The 15,210-nt window shown below is 34.6% G+C and overlaps 1 protein-coding gene across 3 annotated transcripts in view; it reads right to left on the bottom strand.

Annotated features, from left to right (window-relative positions):
• Positions 1 to 15,210, bottom strand: part of MKLN1 (muskelin 1) — a 177,822-nt gene that overhangs the window by 58,784 nt on the left and 103,828 nt on the right. For all 3 annotated transcript variants that reach the window (XR_003609795.2, XM_088018511.1, XM_028106146.2), the window contains exons 10-12: positions 12,712 to 12,924; positions 5,927 to 6,148; positions 3,172 to 3,301 (exon numbers count right to left, since the gene is read on the bottom strand). Coding sequence is in view for 2 of the 3 variants with exons in the window: in XM_088018511.1 (XP_087874637.1) it covers positions 3,172 to 3,301; positions 5,927 to 6,148; positions 12,712 to 12,924 (565 nt within the window). In the remaining variant the exon portion in view is untranslated. The remainder of the gene's footprint in view (positions 1 to 3,171; positions 3,302 to 5,926; positions 6,149 to 12,711; positions 12,925 to 15,210) is intronic.

Below are 15,210 nucleotides of genomic sequence, written 5' to 3'. Positions count from 1 at the left end.
ACTTGACTAAGGACTGAGACAGGCTTTGGAGAGCTAAAAGAGCAGTTCTCAACTCTGGCCACAGGGGTATCAGAAACCCCTGGGGCCCAGAGGAGGGAGACAGAGAGAAAGTGGCACATGGGTGGTGGTAGAAAAGAAGGGATAAATAGGAAGGAAGAGAGAAAGAGAGGGAAAGGAGGAGGGGGAGGGAGGGAGGGGAAGAAGGAGGAAGAGGGAGAGAAATAAAGAGGGAGGGAGATGGAGGAAAAAAAAGGAAAGAAAAACGAAAGCGATTTTAGTTTCACTCTACTGTGCCAACAGAGCCACTGAGGTTCCACAATTCCAAATAAACCACAACAGTTTAGGCGGGAAAACTGTCGACGTATGCAGTCTAACCAGACGTTCAACTCTGCCATAAAACTCCTCAATTAAAGCATCATACAGCCTCTGGACACTGCAACCTGTAGGCATACTGTCAAAATTAAGCACTTGGAAAATGTGTATCTAGGCAAAAGAGTGATAATTTCAAAAGTTCAATCAATCAAATCAAGCCCCTGGCAGTAAGCCTTTTAATACCTCTAATTTTTTTTTTAAGATTTTATTTATTTATTTGACAGAGAGAGACAGAGCGAGAGAGGAACACAAGCAGGGGAAGTGGGAGAGGAAAAGCAGGCTTCCTGTGGAGCAGGGAGTCCAATGCAGGGCTTGATCCCAGGACCCTGAGATCACGACCTGAGCTGAAGGCAGACGCTTAACCAACTGAACCACCCAGGCGCCCTTACCTCCAATTTTATTTAGAAAAAAAAATCCAAATGTCTTGCATTTGTACAAGGCACTGAACAATCAGAGTTTTAACTATTTTTCTACCCTCATTTCATACCAACCTCCCTGCCCTCAACTCTTTCTGGAACACACTAAGTTCTTTCCTGCTTTGGGACCTTTGTACTTGCTCTTTTCTCACTTTTTTTTTTTTTTTAAGATTTATTTATTTATTTATTTGACAGACACAGAGATAGCAAGAGCAGAAACACAAGCAGCGGGAGTGGGGAGGGAGAGCAGGCTTCCCTCCGAGGAGGGAGCCCAATGTGGGACTCGATCCCAGGACCCTGGGATCATGAGCTGAGCCAAAGGCAGACGCTTAATGACTGAGCCACCCAGGCGCCCTCTTTTCTCACTTCTTAACATGGTTCTTCCTAGTTCTCTACTTCTCATCTTAAATCTTGAAGATAACCCCTGCAGAGATGGTTTTCCAGCCTGCTTTATCTACATGGGACCTCCCATGTGACTTATTCTCATGGCAGCCAGTGTTCTGTCTTCACAGTACTTAATGGGAGACTGCAAGTCTCCCCACCAGCATGTGAGCCCTCTGAGAGGGAGGGATCTTACCCTATCTCTCAAGCACTGAAAACATGTATGGCACACAGATGCTACTGAAATATGTTGGGAGGGAGGAACGGAGAGGATCAAACTTAGATGCTAGCAGATGTCCGACAAATATTATTAATGAATGAACTTGTTCACATGGAATAATTCACCATTAATCAATTAAAAATTGAAAAACACACAGCAAAATTGGTGATTCTGATTTGTAAGAGTTGACTATAGCAGTAATTAGGGAATGAATCCATGCTTGTCACTTCTCCTAATACCTCTAGTCCATGGTGGTAAAACCATAATGATGAAAAAAGTTACTGCAATTTAACGTAAATTTAAAAAAAGAAGAATATAAAATTGTGTTAAATTTTATACAATAAAATTTTTGAAAGAGAGAGAGAGAATGCACGGGGGAGGGGCAGAGGGAGAGAGAGAATTTCAAGGAGCCTCCATGCCCAGTGTGGAGCCTGATGTGGGGCTTGATCCCATGACCCTGAGATCAAAACCCGAACCAAAATCAACAGTTAGATGCTCAACCCACTGAGCCACCCAGACGCACCTACAATAAATAAATTTTTAAAAACTACAGGAAAATACATCAGAATGATAACAGATTACATCTGGATGGTTTGATAGTTTTTTTACATCTTTCTCTATTTTCCAAATGCTTTATATAAATGAGCATATTATTACTTTGATAATAAAATTATCATTTTGCTGGCTCTGAAGCTAGCCATAACCATGAACAAAGCATTATACTGATCAATTTTGCAAATTACTATATAATAATAACTCATTTTTAAAAATCTTTAAATGATAGTAGTCATTAAAACTTACCCAGAGTGAATTTTTGTACTAAGTCTTTGTTATTAACATTCTTTGCCATTTTTTTCTTTTAATCCTGGGAAGTAGTTTAAGCATGGTGGAAAAACCACCTCTGCACTCATTTCCCCCAGAAAATAAAGCTCTAGCCTCTGCCTAGTAGGAAATACGAGAGAAGAGTCCTGAGGGTCCCTTCATGTGCACTTTTTAACTATGGTACTATCTTCTGTTCAAATCTTTTTAAAAGTTTTTCTCATAAATATGAACTATTTGAATAAAAAGATCTATTTTTATAATAGCTAAAAGAAAAAGCAAACTGATCTAATTTCTCAAATTAGGCATTTTAAACCACTGCATCTTAACTACCATTCATCTGTGTATAATAATCACAGGCAAAGTGACTACTATTCAGGGTAACTATGTAAATTATTATCCAAAATAAGATACTTGAGAGTGAATCAGGGGTACTACTAATAACTATGCCAAGGCAATATGCATAACACTGAGACTATCTCAGGCAAACCAGTCACCCTATTATGAGGAGAATAACTTGGAGCTGAGCTTGCAAACTTAAAAGTCATTACCAGTTACACGAAGTCCTTCCTCAGAACAAAAACATACTCTACCATGCTACTGCCTAATATATAAGTCACTACAGTGAAAGCAGAAGGTGGAAAGGATTAGCAAACACAGAATAAGACAGTTTTTAAGATATTAATTCTTGCAAAGCCCCACCAAGCAAGCACACACATAAATAATGCCTTTAGAAATTTACATATTGTCTTTCTGCTCAAATAATATAATAACTTGTATATTTTAAACAGATAAAACTGGATAATTCAGCTGGTAGATTTTTCTTCCTCTTACTCAGAATTACTTCAATTAAAGACATGGGGAAAGGGTGAAGAATGGTTAGAAAGAAAAGAAAATGGGCTATATATAGTCTTCTACCTAAAGTAGTTAAGACATGAGAGAAGAATCACTAAATGCCTTTACCCATTCCAGAGTCTTTCTTGGTGCCATCTGATATTATGTCTACATGATCAGAGTCCACATCATAACTAAAGAAATCATTCAAATAGGTCTTCGATCGCTGGCCACCAAATACATATAAGCAACGATTTTTCTGAAAAATAAGGAAAAAGGGCAAAGAAGGGAGAAAGTAGTCACTTCCATGAAGAATTCAGAATGATCCTTTTAAAATTTAAACTTCTATAAAAGCAATTTTATGACAGATCCCATGCAGTGGAGTACTATGCTGGTATAAAGAGGAATGATGAAGCTCTCTATGTACTGAGAGGTGATCTCTAGGATACCTTATTAAAGTAAAAAAGCAAGGTACAGAATAATGAATGCAGTGTGCTGCCTTTGCATAGGAAAGGAAAAAAAGGAATGTGTGTATGTTTGTTTCTTTCTTCAAAAAGAAACAAAGGAAAGAAGCTAATTAAAGACCTTAATGGGAAGGGACAGAGCAAGGAAGACAGATAGAAACCAGATCTCTCCAAAAGTACACTGACTTACAGTTTTGCCTTTGGAATTATGTATATTGCTTTTATTTAATTAACTCAAAAGAAAAAAGCAATCTCTGCAATTTGAAAAACAATGAAATAAACTATCTTTAATGAAATAAACCTATCTGTAAAGATATGACCACACAGAGACATGATCACACATAGTATCTCTAGTGATTTAATTCATGTTTTTTGACTACCCGTCCCTACCTATATCCTGAACAGAAAAATAATCAGAAAGCAACCTGAAACATTCAGTAATTTTTGTTAGTTCTGTGATTCTGTAAGTACTATAGAAAAACATAAGAATATAATACTGTCATTAGGAAGTAGGATTTTAACCTTAAAAGATACATAAATACAAAATCAAAGGGATATTAAATTTAAAAACTCAATAATTCTTAATTTGAATCGGTCATGTCAGTATGAACTAATGATTTAATTTTTCTCTTACTAAAAAAGATATATATTTATTTATGTAACATACATATGTGTGTATATAGCTATATGTATGGGCATACTGAGAAGGGGCATTCCTACTGGACAAAGAAAAATTTGGGCATCAAAAAGAATAATGACAGCACTGAATTAAAAACATCAAATATATAAAAGTCCACACATTCATAATAATGCTTAAAAACTATATTGGCTAATTTTGGAGCTTCAACTCATTACTATGAAAAGGTGACAGAGGAAAAAAAATCAAACATTTATATTACCTATCCTGTGTGGTGTGCACATCAGGGTAGCCAAAGAGTTAATGAAGGTAAGTTTTTAATATCAGAATCGGTTAATAAATACAGAATAAATAACATAATTAGAAAAATCACCATTTTATAAACCCTACACAACAATTATCAATGACTGCAAAAGCCATTTGGTAAAATGTTGACAAGAACCTTCATTACTGATCAATCAGCCTGATAACACCTAAACCCATCAAATAATTTTAATATCACCAAAAGTATGATAACTACACATTAAACGCCTCTTGATATTTTGCAATCACACCATCTTTGATGTATTCTTGCATTTCTCCTTTTGCATTCCTCACCCCCCAAAAAAGAGAAAATCTAAAATCAAGCCTCTAGATCTAACTATCAGCTTATAGGAAATATGGAGACTAGATGATCACAATACTACAAGGATAAAATTAGCCAAATCAAGAATATGGGACATTTGAAAACACACATGATTCAGTTTCTTTAACAAGTAAATAAATGGTATACGAGGGGGAAAAAATAGGAGCAGGGAGTACTGTTATGCTTAAAAGAAATTTTAGAGACATAACAACCAAATATAATACATAGACCCGTTTTAGAGTCTGACTTGAATAAACCAACTATAGAAAGGTATTTTTCAGTATTTCAGAAAATAAAATGAATGCAGACTATGTATTAAATGATAATATGAAACTGCTGATGCTTTTGTTGAGTATTACAATGGTATCATAATTATGTTTATAAAAAAATCCTTATCTGTTAGTGATACACCATGGTATTTATAGGTGTAGTGACACACTGTCTGGGATTTGCCCAGCAAAATAAAATTTCAGAATAAACTTAAAAATCGGAGAAACATCAAAGAAAATGAAATTTAACTGGGATAGATACATGACAAACGAACAGTGGAATATTGCTAACAGTTGAAACAGATAAATAAGTACACAGGAATTTATTACTCTTTTCTCTACTTTGATATATATTTAAAATATTTTACAATATGTTTTTAAAGTTAACAGAAAGAAGCCCAAGTTTTCATATAACATCTGAAAAGGTTAAAGAAATGGCTCCATATTGGTTTTGCTGACAAATTTACATTCTAATTCTATAAAGTCAATTCTTAATTCTTCGTACTTAATGGAGAGTGGCAGAGATGAAAATAAAATAGATGATCTTCTAGTTACTAAGAGAAATAAGTAGAAAGATAAACAGAAAGAAAGATACATAGAAAAAGAAATAGCTACAGTATCTGTATAAGCAGTAGTTAGTCTTAAAAGTGTAGAGATTAGTATTCAAGTAATAACTATTTAGGAATTACTATGTTAATAGTAAGAGTCTTATAACTAGCAACCAGTTCACTGTTGAGGAAGTTTTATTTTTGTCTATCATTGCTAACACTAATCATTTATTTTTAATGAACAGTTTTGATCTCTTTCTGAAGATTTGGATTTTGCTACTTCTTCTTTTATTGAGAATATACATGACAAAATAACAACACAATGTATAGAATATTCTTACTGAGTGGAATAGCATGCAGTGTCCTATCCGAGACTGGATGTCCTCAGGCCCAGCATTACAGGAGTCCTCTCGAAGAAGTTTCCAAGTTTGACACTGACAGTTGAAAGCAAACAACCCACTGAACTGTGGTTCACTGGCTCTGCTGTCGTCTACGCTGCCATTACATGTCAAAATTCTACCACCAAAGGTGTAGATCATATGTTTTTCTGAGTCCATACACATCTATCAGAACAAGGCAACAGATTGAATCGTTACAGATTGTTCCTGTCATATGTGCTAAAATGAAACCAATGTGTGCAGTTTTAGATTCTCGAGAAACTAAACTTTGTCTTAATAACACTAAATACCACCCCTGATTATCATGTGCACTTACTGCAATAATGCTTACCAACTGGCAGAGATTCATGATGCATTTCTAAATACCTTTTTGGGTTTCTGTTTTTTGCAGTGAGAGCAAAATATATTGGGTTAAAGACCTTTATGCTTTCTTGAAACTGTATAATTTTTACCAAATCAATCAATAATACATGAGGTGATTAATACCAAAGACTGAATGCTAATCATACTCTACGGGCAAATAATGATCACACCCTCCTTATAAAAACTCCCTTCTTTCTATTCTAGGCAAGCATCCATCCTATTAATCTTGCTACCCTTTAATCAGAGGGCAGGTATGTCAATAAGAGTGATACAACTAAATTTATTTCTGCATTTATTTTGCAAAGCTCTTCAAATTATGTTGTTACAATATAGTAAAACAAACAAAGAGATGTTGGCAGCAGTCTCCAGACTGACTTCTCTTGTAATGAATCTGCCTCCTTTAACACAGTATTATAAATTTAATTTTCTTTGAGGTATGTTATACAATTTATGTTGATTCTTTCATTCTTTCCACTCAAGGAAATCATGGCTTTTCATAAAAATATCTCTGAGAAAAAAGCCATTTGTCACAAGACAGTAAGAACCAAATTCTATTTCAAAGAATATGTGAGTCCTAGTTGGGAATTAGATGTTGAACACAAATGGCATTAATATTTAAGGAATAAATTGCATATACAAAACATCTATCTTTTGGCTAAAGCACAAATACTAGCCATTATATGTTCAATTTTCTCCTCCCATCAAATTGTGCTATTTGCCTATTTTTGTATTGTTTTCAGGAAAAGCTATTTTCATACTTGTAAATTTTGCTTTTTTAATTAATATTAAAAAGAAAAGATTCTAGCATCTCCTAATTTTTCCCTAACCACTAAAAGATCCAGTTACTTGCCATTTCCCAGGTTTCTGACAACCTTCCATAAATTAAGATGAAAATCTATTCCTCAAGGGTGAAATCTTGGTGAATATGGTTCAAAGTATTCCCACTTTTTAATCTTAAATGATCGTATCATTAAAAGCTATCCATAAGTTGCTCAAGACAACTCCGTATGGCCCCATTCACCTAATACATCACCATCTGAGGTTTCACTGAACCTGAGTCACATTACCCTGTCCTAGGCACTGAAGGCTCACATCTCTCCAAACACCTCAGGATCATGTTGAAAAACCTAAGGCCCCACATTATGGGAGCCTATTTAAATTTTTACAAATTTACAAATTCATACTAACTTTGGCCAAACTCTGTTATCCAGCTTCTATGGTTCTACTTCAAAAGGAGTTTCTATTTCCTTCAGGGGATATTTAATTTTGATGTGGCTATTCTCATTTGTTATTAGTGGTGAGGCATAAACATCTTTATCTTGGTAACTCCACCATACCAGACCAAACCAACTCAAAAAAAGAGTGAGAAACTATAGTAGCTTCACTGACTCTTTCCCATATCTTAGAACAAACAGGACACAAAACAGATCAAATTAATTTTATTCCTTCGGGTTGGTTCTTCCCAAGATAAGCAGTGTCAATGAGGGTGAGTTATCAAACAAGAACTGTTAACCACTCTAGGAAACTTCATGTTGTTCAGTTTATGATTTCTTTTTCATTTTAACCTCTGAAAAAAAGTTCTGAAAAGCTAATAACCTATTAAAGTCTGTATGATAATATTAACATCTTTTCTCTTGAAGATTTCAAGAGATCATTTATGTCAAATCTTGGAAGACCATTCACTCATCTACTCTATCAGGTTAGATATTTAATTCCTAAAATCAAACAAATAGTGGATAGCCACTTATTCCCCACCCTAATGTTTTAAAATCCAAAAGTCTTTTACTCTGTCACATGAACACAAGATTGGCTAGGATTAGGCTGGGTTCAAAACCATTTTTCTCCTCACAAACTCTGAAGCTTTCTAACCAGTGTTGCTCAACACACAAACCTCCAAAAATGCTTCATGTTAATCTACCCCTTGCTTACTTACAAAGGTAAGCAGTTTCCTCTCTGCAGCTTTTAGGATTTTCTCTTAATCCATGGTTCTAAAATTTCATTAAGAAAGTATCTAGAAACAGCGCAGAAGATCATAGGTCAAGGGAGGGAAAACTGAAGGGGAAGTCATCAGAGAGGGAGAAAAACCATGAGTTTTTCTTAACTATAGGAAACAAACTGAGTGTTGCTGGAGGGGAGGTGGGTCGGCGGATGGGGAAATTGGGTAATGGTTATCAAGTAGGGTACATGATGTGATGAGCACTGGGTGTTATACGCAACTGATAAATTACTGAACACTACATCTGAAACTAATGATGTACTCTATGTTGGCTAATTGAATTCAAATAAAATATTTTTTTTAAAAAAAGAAAGTATCTTGGTAGGGATATTCTTTTTCATTCATCCTAATCTGTCCCTGGTGGTTCCTTTAATTCTAAAAACTGTCTTTCTTCAGTTCTGGGACCTTTCTTCCTTTTTAACCTTAAGGCATGTTGTTTTCAGTTTGCTTTCATTCTCTTTTTCTAGAACTCCTCTTAGGTGGATATTAGAACTTCAGGATCTTTTCTCTGTTCCTTAACATTTCTCTCATAATTTCAGCTAATATAGCAACTTTTAGAGATGAGAGCTTTTTAATCAATTGACTGAGACTTTTATTTGGTTATCAAATCTTTAACTTATAATTTTTTTAGATATTTCTTTTTCATGGATGAAACAGCCTCCTGAATTGCTCTAAAAATATCACTTAAACTTATCTTAAAGGCTTCTCCAGTCTATACTACTAGCTGTTTTTGTTAATTCTTAATCTGTTGAGTTCACTACCCCTGTCTGTCTCATGGTATTCATTACTTTCAAATATCTTATTTTTTTGGCTGTTGATCTAATCCTCTTTGTATCTGCAAATTCCTGTTCACCTGCCTCTTCATATACAGCAGCTCTCTGGTGCCTCTTGGGATCATTGCTCTGTCCTGTCCAGCTCCAATGTCCACACTCAACACCAGACCCATGTGGACAATTACCCAAGATAAGTGCTGCTCAAACTGGAGAATGCCCTGCTGTCCAGTCCCCAATTGATCATCTAATGTCTGCCCCAGTTACATAAACTTTGAGACACTCTATTTTTTTCTTAAATAAACTTTGAGACTCTAGTTGCTGCAGTCTTATGGGCTCTGGTTTCTTCTGGCTGGGTCTGAACCCATTTGCTTTCTACCTTACTGGAACTCTCCCCAATTTTTGTAAGTTCCCCAAGGACATTCTTTCTTGTTTGCAACATTACTATTAATGTATTCTTTTGCATTTCATAGATTGTGGGGCAAGAGGACAGTAAAAGTTTACGTTCAGCCTGCCGATCACCTAGTGACCCAGGGAGAAGGTCAATGAACTGAGATATTCAGGCCTTTGATTGAAGTTTCTCCAGTCATTCCTGGCTAGCTTGTATTCTATTTTCTAGTAATTTCCTCCGAAAGTGTTTATACTTGGAAGGACAATTTGGCTAGATATAAAACCCTTGGCTCACACGTCTTGTCTTGAATACCTTCTAGATGTTGCTCTATTGTCTCTCTTGGCACTGAATGTAGCTGTAGAGAAATCTGAGACCAGACTCATTTTAGTTCTCTTATAGATGACTTGATAATTTTGCCTACTTGCCCCAAAATGCGTCTTTATCTTTGAAATTCAATATGAATTCTATTATATGTTCCAGAGTTGAATGCCTATGTCAATTTTCCCTCAATACAGCATGCCCTTTTGATATGTAAGTAGTCTTGAATTTTATTTATAAATATTTGTTCTGCTCCACTGTTTTGGTTTTCTTCTTTAATGTCTCCAATTATGTGTATGTTGGCTCTCTTTTGACTGTATTCTCTATAATTTTCTGGCTAATCCTTTTTACATCTTTATTACTGTTCTCTTTATCTGCTCTTACTTCTGTGCTATATGACCCTTACCTACTCTTCATATTCCTTGTAGATTACCCTTCATTTCTGAAAGTGGTTATGTTTTTCTTTAATTTCATTCCTGAATTTTATCAGGTCCAGTTTCACCTATTCCTTTTATTTGGCCTTCTCATCTGCATTCTTGAATTTATGCTTTGTAGTCTTCTTCACAGTTTCAAGCAGCATTATGCCATTTAATTCGTGTTAGAATACTGGAATATAATTTTTCATTTGCTGTTGCATGAAGGAAAGTTTTGCTTTTCTTTTTCTTTTTATTGTTTTTCTTTAGAGTAACTCTCTAAAGATTTGGTGTTTACTGCTTTTAGTTTTTCATATTTAAATGAGTTTAATTTCCCTGGACCCCAGATAACAGAAGGTTCCTATACAAGGGTGATATTCTTGCTCAAGGATCTCTTCTGTTGCTACTGAATTAAATGGCTTCTTCAAAATATGGTGCTTCTGTGAAGTCATGTCTTCTCTATGAACTTCATCTGGTTTAGGGGGCTTCTATTTCATGCCTTGAGTTCTCCCCTATTACATTGTGTGGGCTTCAAAACTAGTTCTGGGTATTTCAGTTGTTTCTGGCTAAACTTATAAGGAATTGGGAGTTGTGGGTTTCTCTGGTTTCTGGTTTTACTGAATATGTGACTTATGGGGATGTTTTTCCTTAATATTTTTGTTTGGTTCTCATTGTCACTGAAAATCATATAAAGCAACATGGAAAACTTCAGAACTAAGCTGCCACTACAAGCTTAAAAAATCTAAGTCTTTAATTTTTTTTTGTTAAAATTTTAAATGGCCAAAGTAACTTCTAAACATGTCTACATGCCTCTAGCTTTCTCACGTTCTTCTCAAATTTGAACGCTAAGTGTCAAGTCTTAATGTGTCATGAATGACCCTAAGTAATTTTTGGAGTAGCTTTATTTACATGAACTAGAACAGAAAATGGGGGCTTATAAAGATTGTGTTAATTGTTGATATCCTGGTTTCTTCACCCCCACTGTTCTTCTATTACATCTAATCAGATGAAAATCAAGCATCATGTAACAGAACATAGCTTTCAAGGAACATTCTATTTTATCAAAGCCAAGACAAAGAAAGGTCACAGACAGGACAATAAACAGGTTATACTCAGGCTACCCTAAGCTATTCTTTTTTTCAATCTGTAAAAATAAAGATATAAGCATCTTTTGTAAAAGAAATTTGTAACCAGTTGGAAGAAAACAAATGGTTTCCCTAATAGCGTTATTTGATGACCAGCCTAACATTTTTTGAAGTTATTATTTTCCATTATGAACAACAATGAGGATGTCAGCAGGGAAGTGCAAACCTTCAAAGAGCTCAGTTATGGAGAGCCAGCAGAAGTTCTAATTCAATCTGGGGGATACTTTGAAGACTAACGTTTTTGATTTTCCACCCACCATTCACTTGATAGGCATAAAACCCACTCCCCTTTTCCTTACCATTCTCCTAGTAACAACTACTTGTTAATATAAATGTCAGCAGGAGAGTTTAAAAGCAAAGAATTTAAAAAAACTCTAAAGAAACAATAAATTAAAAAAAAGACCAGGGTTTTAATTCCTAGTTAAGATATTAGGCCGAAGCTAGATTCTGTCATTATCTTAGCACCACTTACCATTTCTCAAGTACTAGATAATGCTATGTTCATCAATATAGTGTCACAGATTTTTTAAAAAGTCTTTTTCTCCCCCATACTACAAAAAAACTTCTGGATATGGGTTGAGCCAAGTAAAACTGCCTACAGAATTCAGTAGTTACTGTTTTGTGTACAGAATTCAGTAGTTACTGTTTTGTATACTAAACTGATCTGGACTAAATACTCAAAGACTGGTAACAATGATAATGACATTGATGGGGACGATGATGAGAACTACATGTGTATTGATATTAAAATGGCATACAAATTGCTATGTGTAGTCTTTTTGTCTACAGCACCATTATGTGATTTCTCTTGGTGCTCAGTTCAAACTTAACTTCATCTAGTGTATGTCACATTCCTATCTGCTTTTTATTGGGTTTATGATTATATACAAAAGTAAATGTATCTCACTCAAATTGGAAGAAAAGCTCTAGATTTCAAATTCTCAAACTCATTAATAAAGTAATTTTAAATTTCTTCCAGGAATGTAGAATAAAAAGTTTTAAGAGTGTAAGTTGTTATTGTTGAGTTATGACCATTTATCATAAAATTAGTTTTTCCTAATATGTACTGCTCTATCTACTCTCTAAAGTTTTTATAAATTAACGTTTGTTGTCCTGAGATCTTAGTATTTTATCCTGCACCAAACAAGAGAAAAAAAAATATTAAAGGGTAACTTTATACCTACTGAAATAAGAGTTATTTTTATTGTCTATTCTAGGTATTTGTAGGAAATCACCAATAGAAAATGCAGCATAACATGTAAAATAAACCCTAAGAACAAGAGTTATTAAGCACTAATTAATTCCACCGTATTATTTATCTGTGCACCAAACCTGATGATCAAACACCAATTTCGGCCCTCCATCAGCAGCAGTATCCTCACTAAGTAACATCCATGTGTTTGTGTCAATGTCGTAACGATAGAAGTCACTTTTCAGAGATTTGCTGTTCCTCACGGAGGAATCCAAATAACGCCCCAATGTGTAGATTTGCCTTCGTTGAATGTCAATGCACATTTTATGACATGACCTGGCACTAGGACCATTCTGTGGAGAGCAAAGAAAGAAAAAAGAAAAAAATTCAAAGAATAACAGAAAAATAAAATTAAATCCTTTTTTGTTGACTTTCATTAAAAGGTTTGCAATAGAAGTCCAACACAGGGTTTAAATCTTACCACAGAAATGCTTAAAACCTACCAGGAAAGAAGAGATGAACTATTGTATACCTTATGGCACTCTGTTTAGAACACTTATATGGCTTCTATTATACACCCATTGCATTTTAGTCATTTGTGCACACAGCTTGATTCTCTAGTACATGTCAATCTAAAGACACAATTGGTCTTTAAAATATTTCTCATTAAAATTCCTCATCAGAATCTAGCACAAAGCAGATACTCCAAGAATATGTAGAATTGCTGTATTTTGTAACTGGAAGGAACCCTAATAAAATCTCTAGTTTAATTATCTCCTTTTAAAGATGAGGAAACATAACCCTCTTCGAAGAGGAAAGGTGTCCTTCTGAAAGCTAGGAAACTAGTGACAGCACCAGAATAAAAATGCAAAATGTGACTTCTTTGTTTACCCTTTATATTACATAAAACTGACACTCCTGAGTGAATAAATAACACATAAATAACACAGTATGAAGAACACTATATTATCAACAAAATTAATTATTTGAGATCACTTACATCACTGGACTGAGTAAAAGGCAAAAAGAAATTGTAGTGTAGTATAAACTAAACATAGAGTTCATGGGGAAAAAAGAGAACTTCAATAGGGCAGGATTTGATTAGTTGAAATGCGGGAAAAGAAAGAGAATATTTGTTAAATATCTCCTAAATTCTATCCATATTATTACAATGTATGCATGTCTATATTTCATTCAATCCACATAACAACTCCATAAGGAAATATTACCATTTCACAGAGTCTAAGTAATCTGTCCGTAGTAACAAAACTAGGAAGTAAGCTAGAAAATCTAAACCCCAGTGTAACTAGAACAAAAAACTATGTTCTTTCCGTTATTCCAGGCTGGTTTTTCCACAAGATAAGAGAAACAAAAGCAAAAACAGATTTAATCCAATGTGTGTGGTTATGATTGAGATGAAGACTTCCTACTACAGAAAGTTGAAGAGTGAGGCAGAAACAGAAGCCTGGTGAATGACTGACAGAGGAGACTGAATGTAACCTTGCAGGCAATAAACTATCATGGGTTTCTAGAGCAGAATTTAAAAAGCAGTATTATAAAAAGAGTATTCTAGCACTGTTATTTAGATTAAATGAATAAATAAAGATATTAGGCAGGAAGAATAATTTGACATTATTGTTATCAATCCAGATGTTAAATTGATTTGTATCTGCACTTTAGTATTCATACTAATTTTAAAACTTATTTTTAAAGATTTTTGTCAAGGAAAATCTCCAGCAGATAGGATGGAAATACTATTTTTTGAAAGAATGTTATCCACAGTTAACCTCAAAAACAAAGATAGGATAATATGTAATAAATCTATGCCATATAACCTAGAATGTGAAATTTTAACAGGGGAGGTAACAGAACTTCTTGCTTCAGCTGAATTAGCATAAATGCTATTAAAATGATGAGCAAATTATACCTTAAGTAAGAAGAAAAAAGGAAACAAAGATAAGAATAGGAACCAAAAGAATAGAAAACAGACAAAAAATAGAGATAATTAACAATGTGGGTTTCCTGAAAGAGTAATAGAATTATAAACCACTAGCAAGACTGATTATTTATTTATTTATTTTAAAGATTTTATTTATTTATTTGACAGAGAGAGACACGGCGAGAGAGGGAACACAAACAGGGGGAGTGGGAGAGGGAGAAGCAGGCTTCCCACCAAGCAGGGAGCCTGACGCAGGGCTCGATCCCAGGACCCTGGGATCATGATCCGAGCCAAAGGCAGACGCTTAACGACTGAGCCACCCAGGCGCCCCAAGACTGATTTTTTAAAAAGGAAGAGAAAACACAAATTGCTAAATATGATAAATGAAAGCAGGAACATCACTTACAGGCTCACTAGAAGTTAAAAAGAAAAAAAGGGCTATTGTGAAAAACACACGTAAAATCTGCAATGTAGATTCCTTGAAAAATTATAAACTTAACTAAAATTGACACAAGATGAGAGAGAAAATCTGAAGTCACTATTGAAAAATTGAATTTATAATTTAAAATTTTCTTCCCACAAAGAAAATGCCAGTCCTAGATACCTATACTGGTAAATTTTATCAAACATTTAAGGAAGAAATAATATTCCTAACTTATTTTATGAGGACAACAGAACACTGAAGCCAATTAACAATACT

This window comes from Eumetopias jubatus, unplaced genomic scaffold (genome assembly GCF_037043125.1).
Source record: "Eumetopias jubatus isolate StellerSeaLion01/CBP00866 unplaced genomic scaffold, mEumJub1_p1.0 scaffold_14, whole genome shotgun sequence".
NCBI lineage: Eukaryota > Metazoa > Chordata > Mammalia > Carnivora > Otariidae > Eumetopias > Eumetopias jubatus.
The sequence above is the reverse complement of the archived record's forward strand: the minus strand, read 5'-3'. Positions and strand labels throughout refer to the sequence as shown.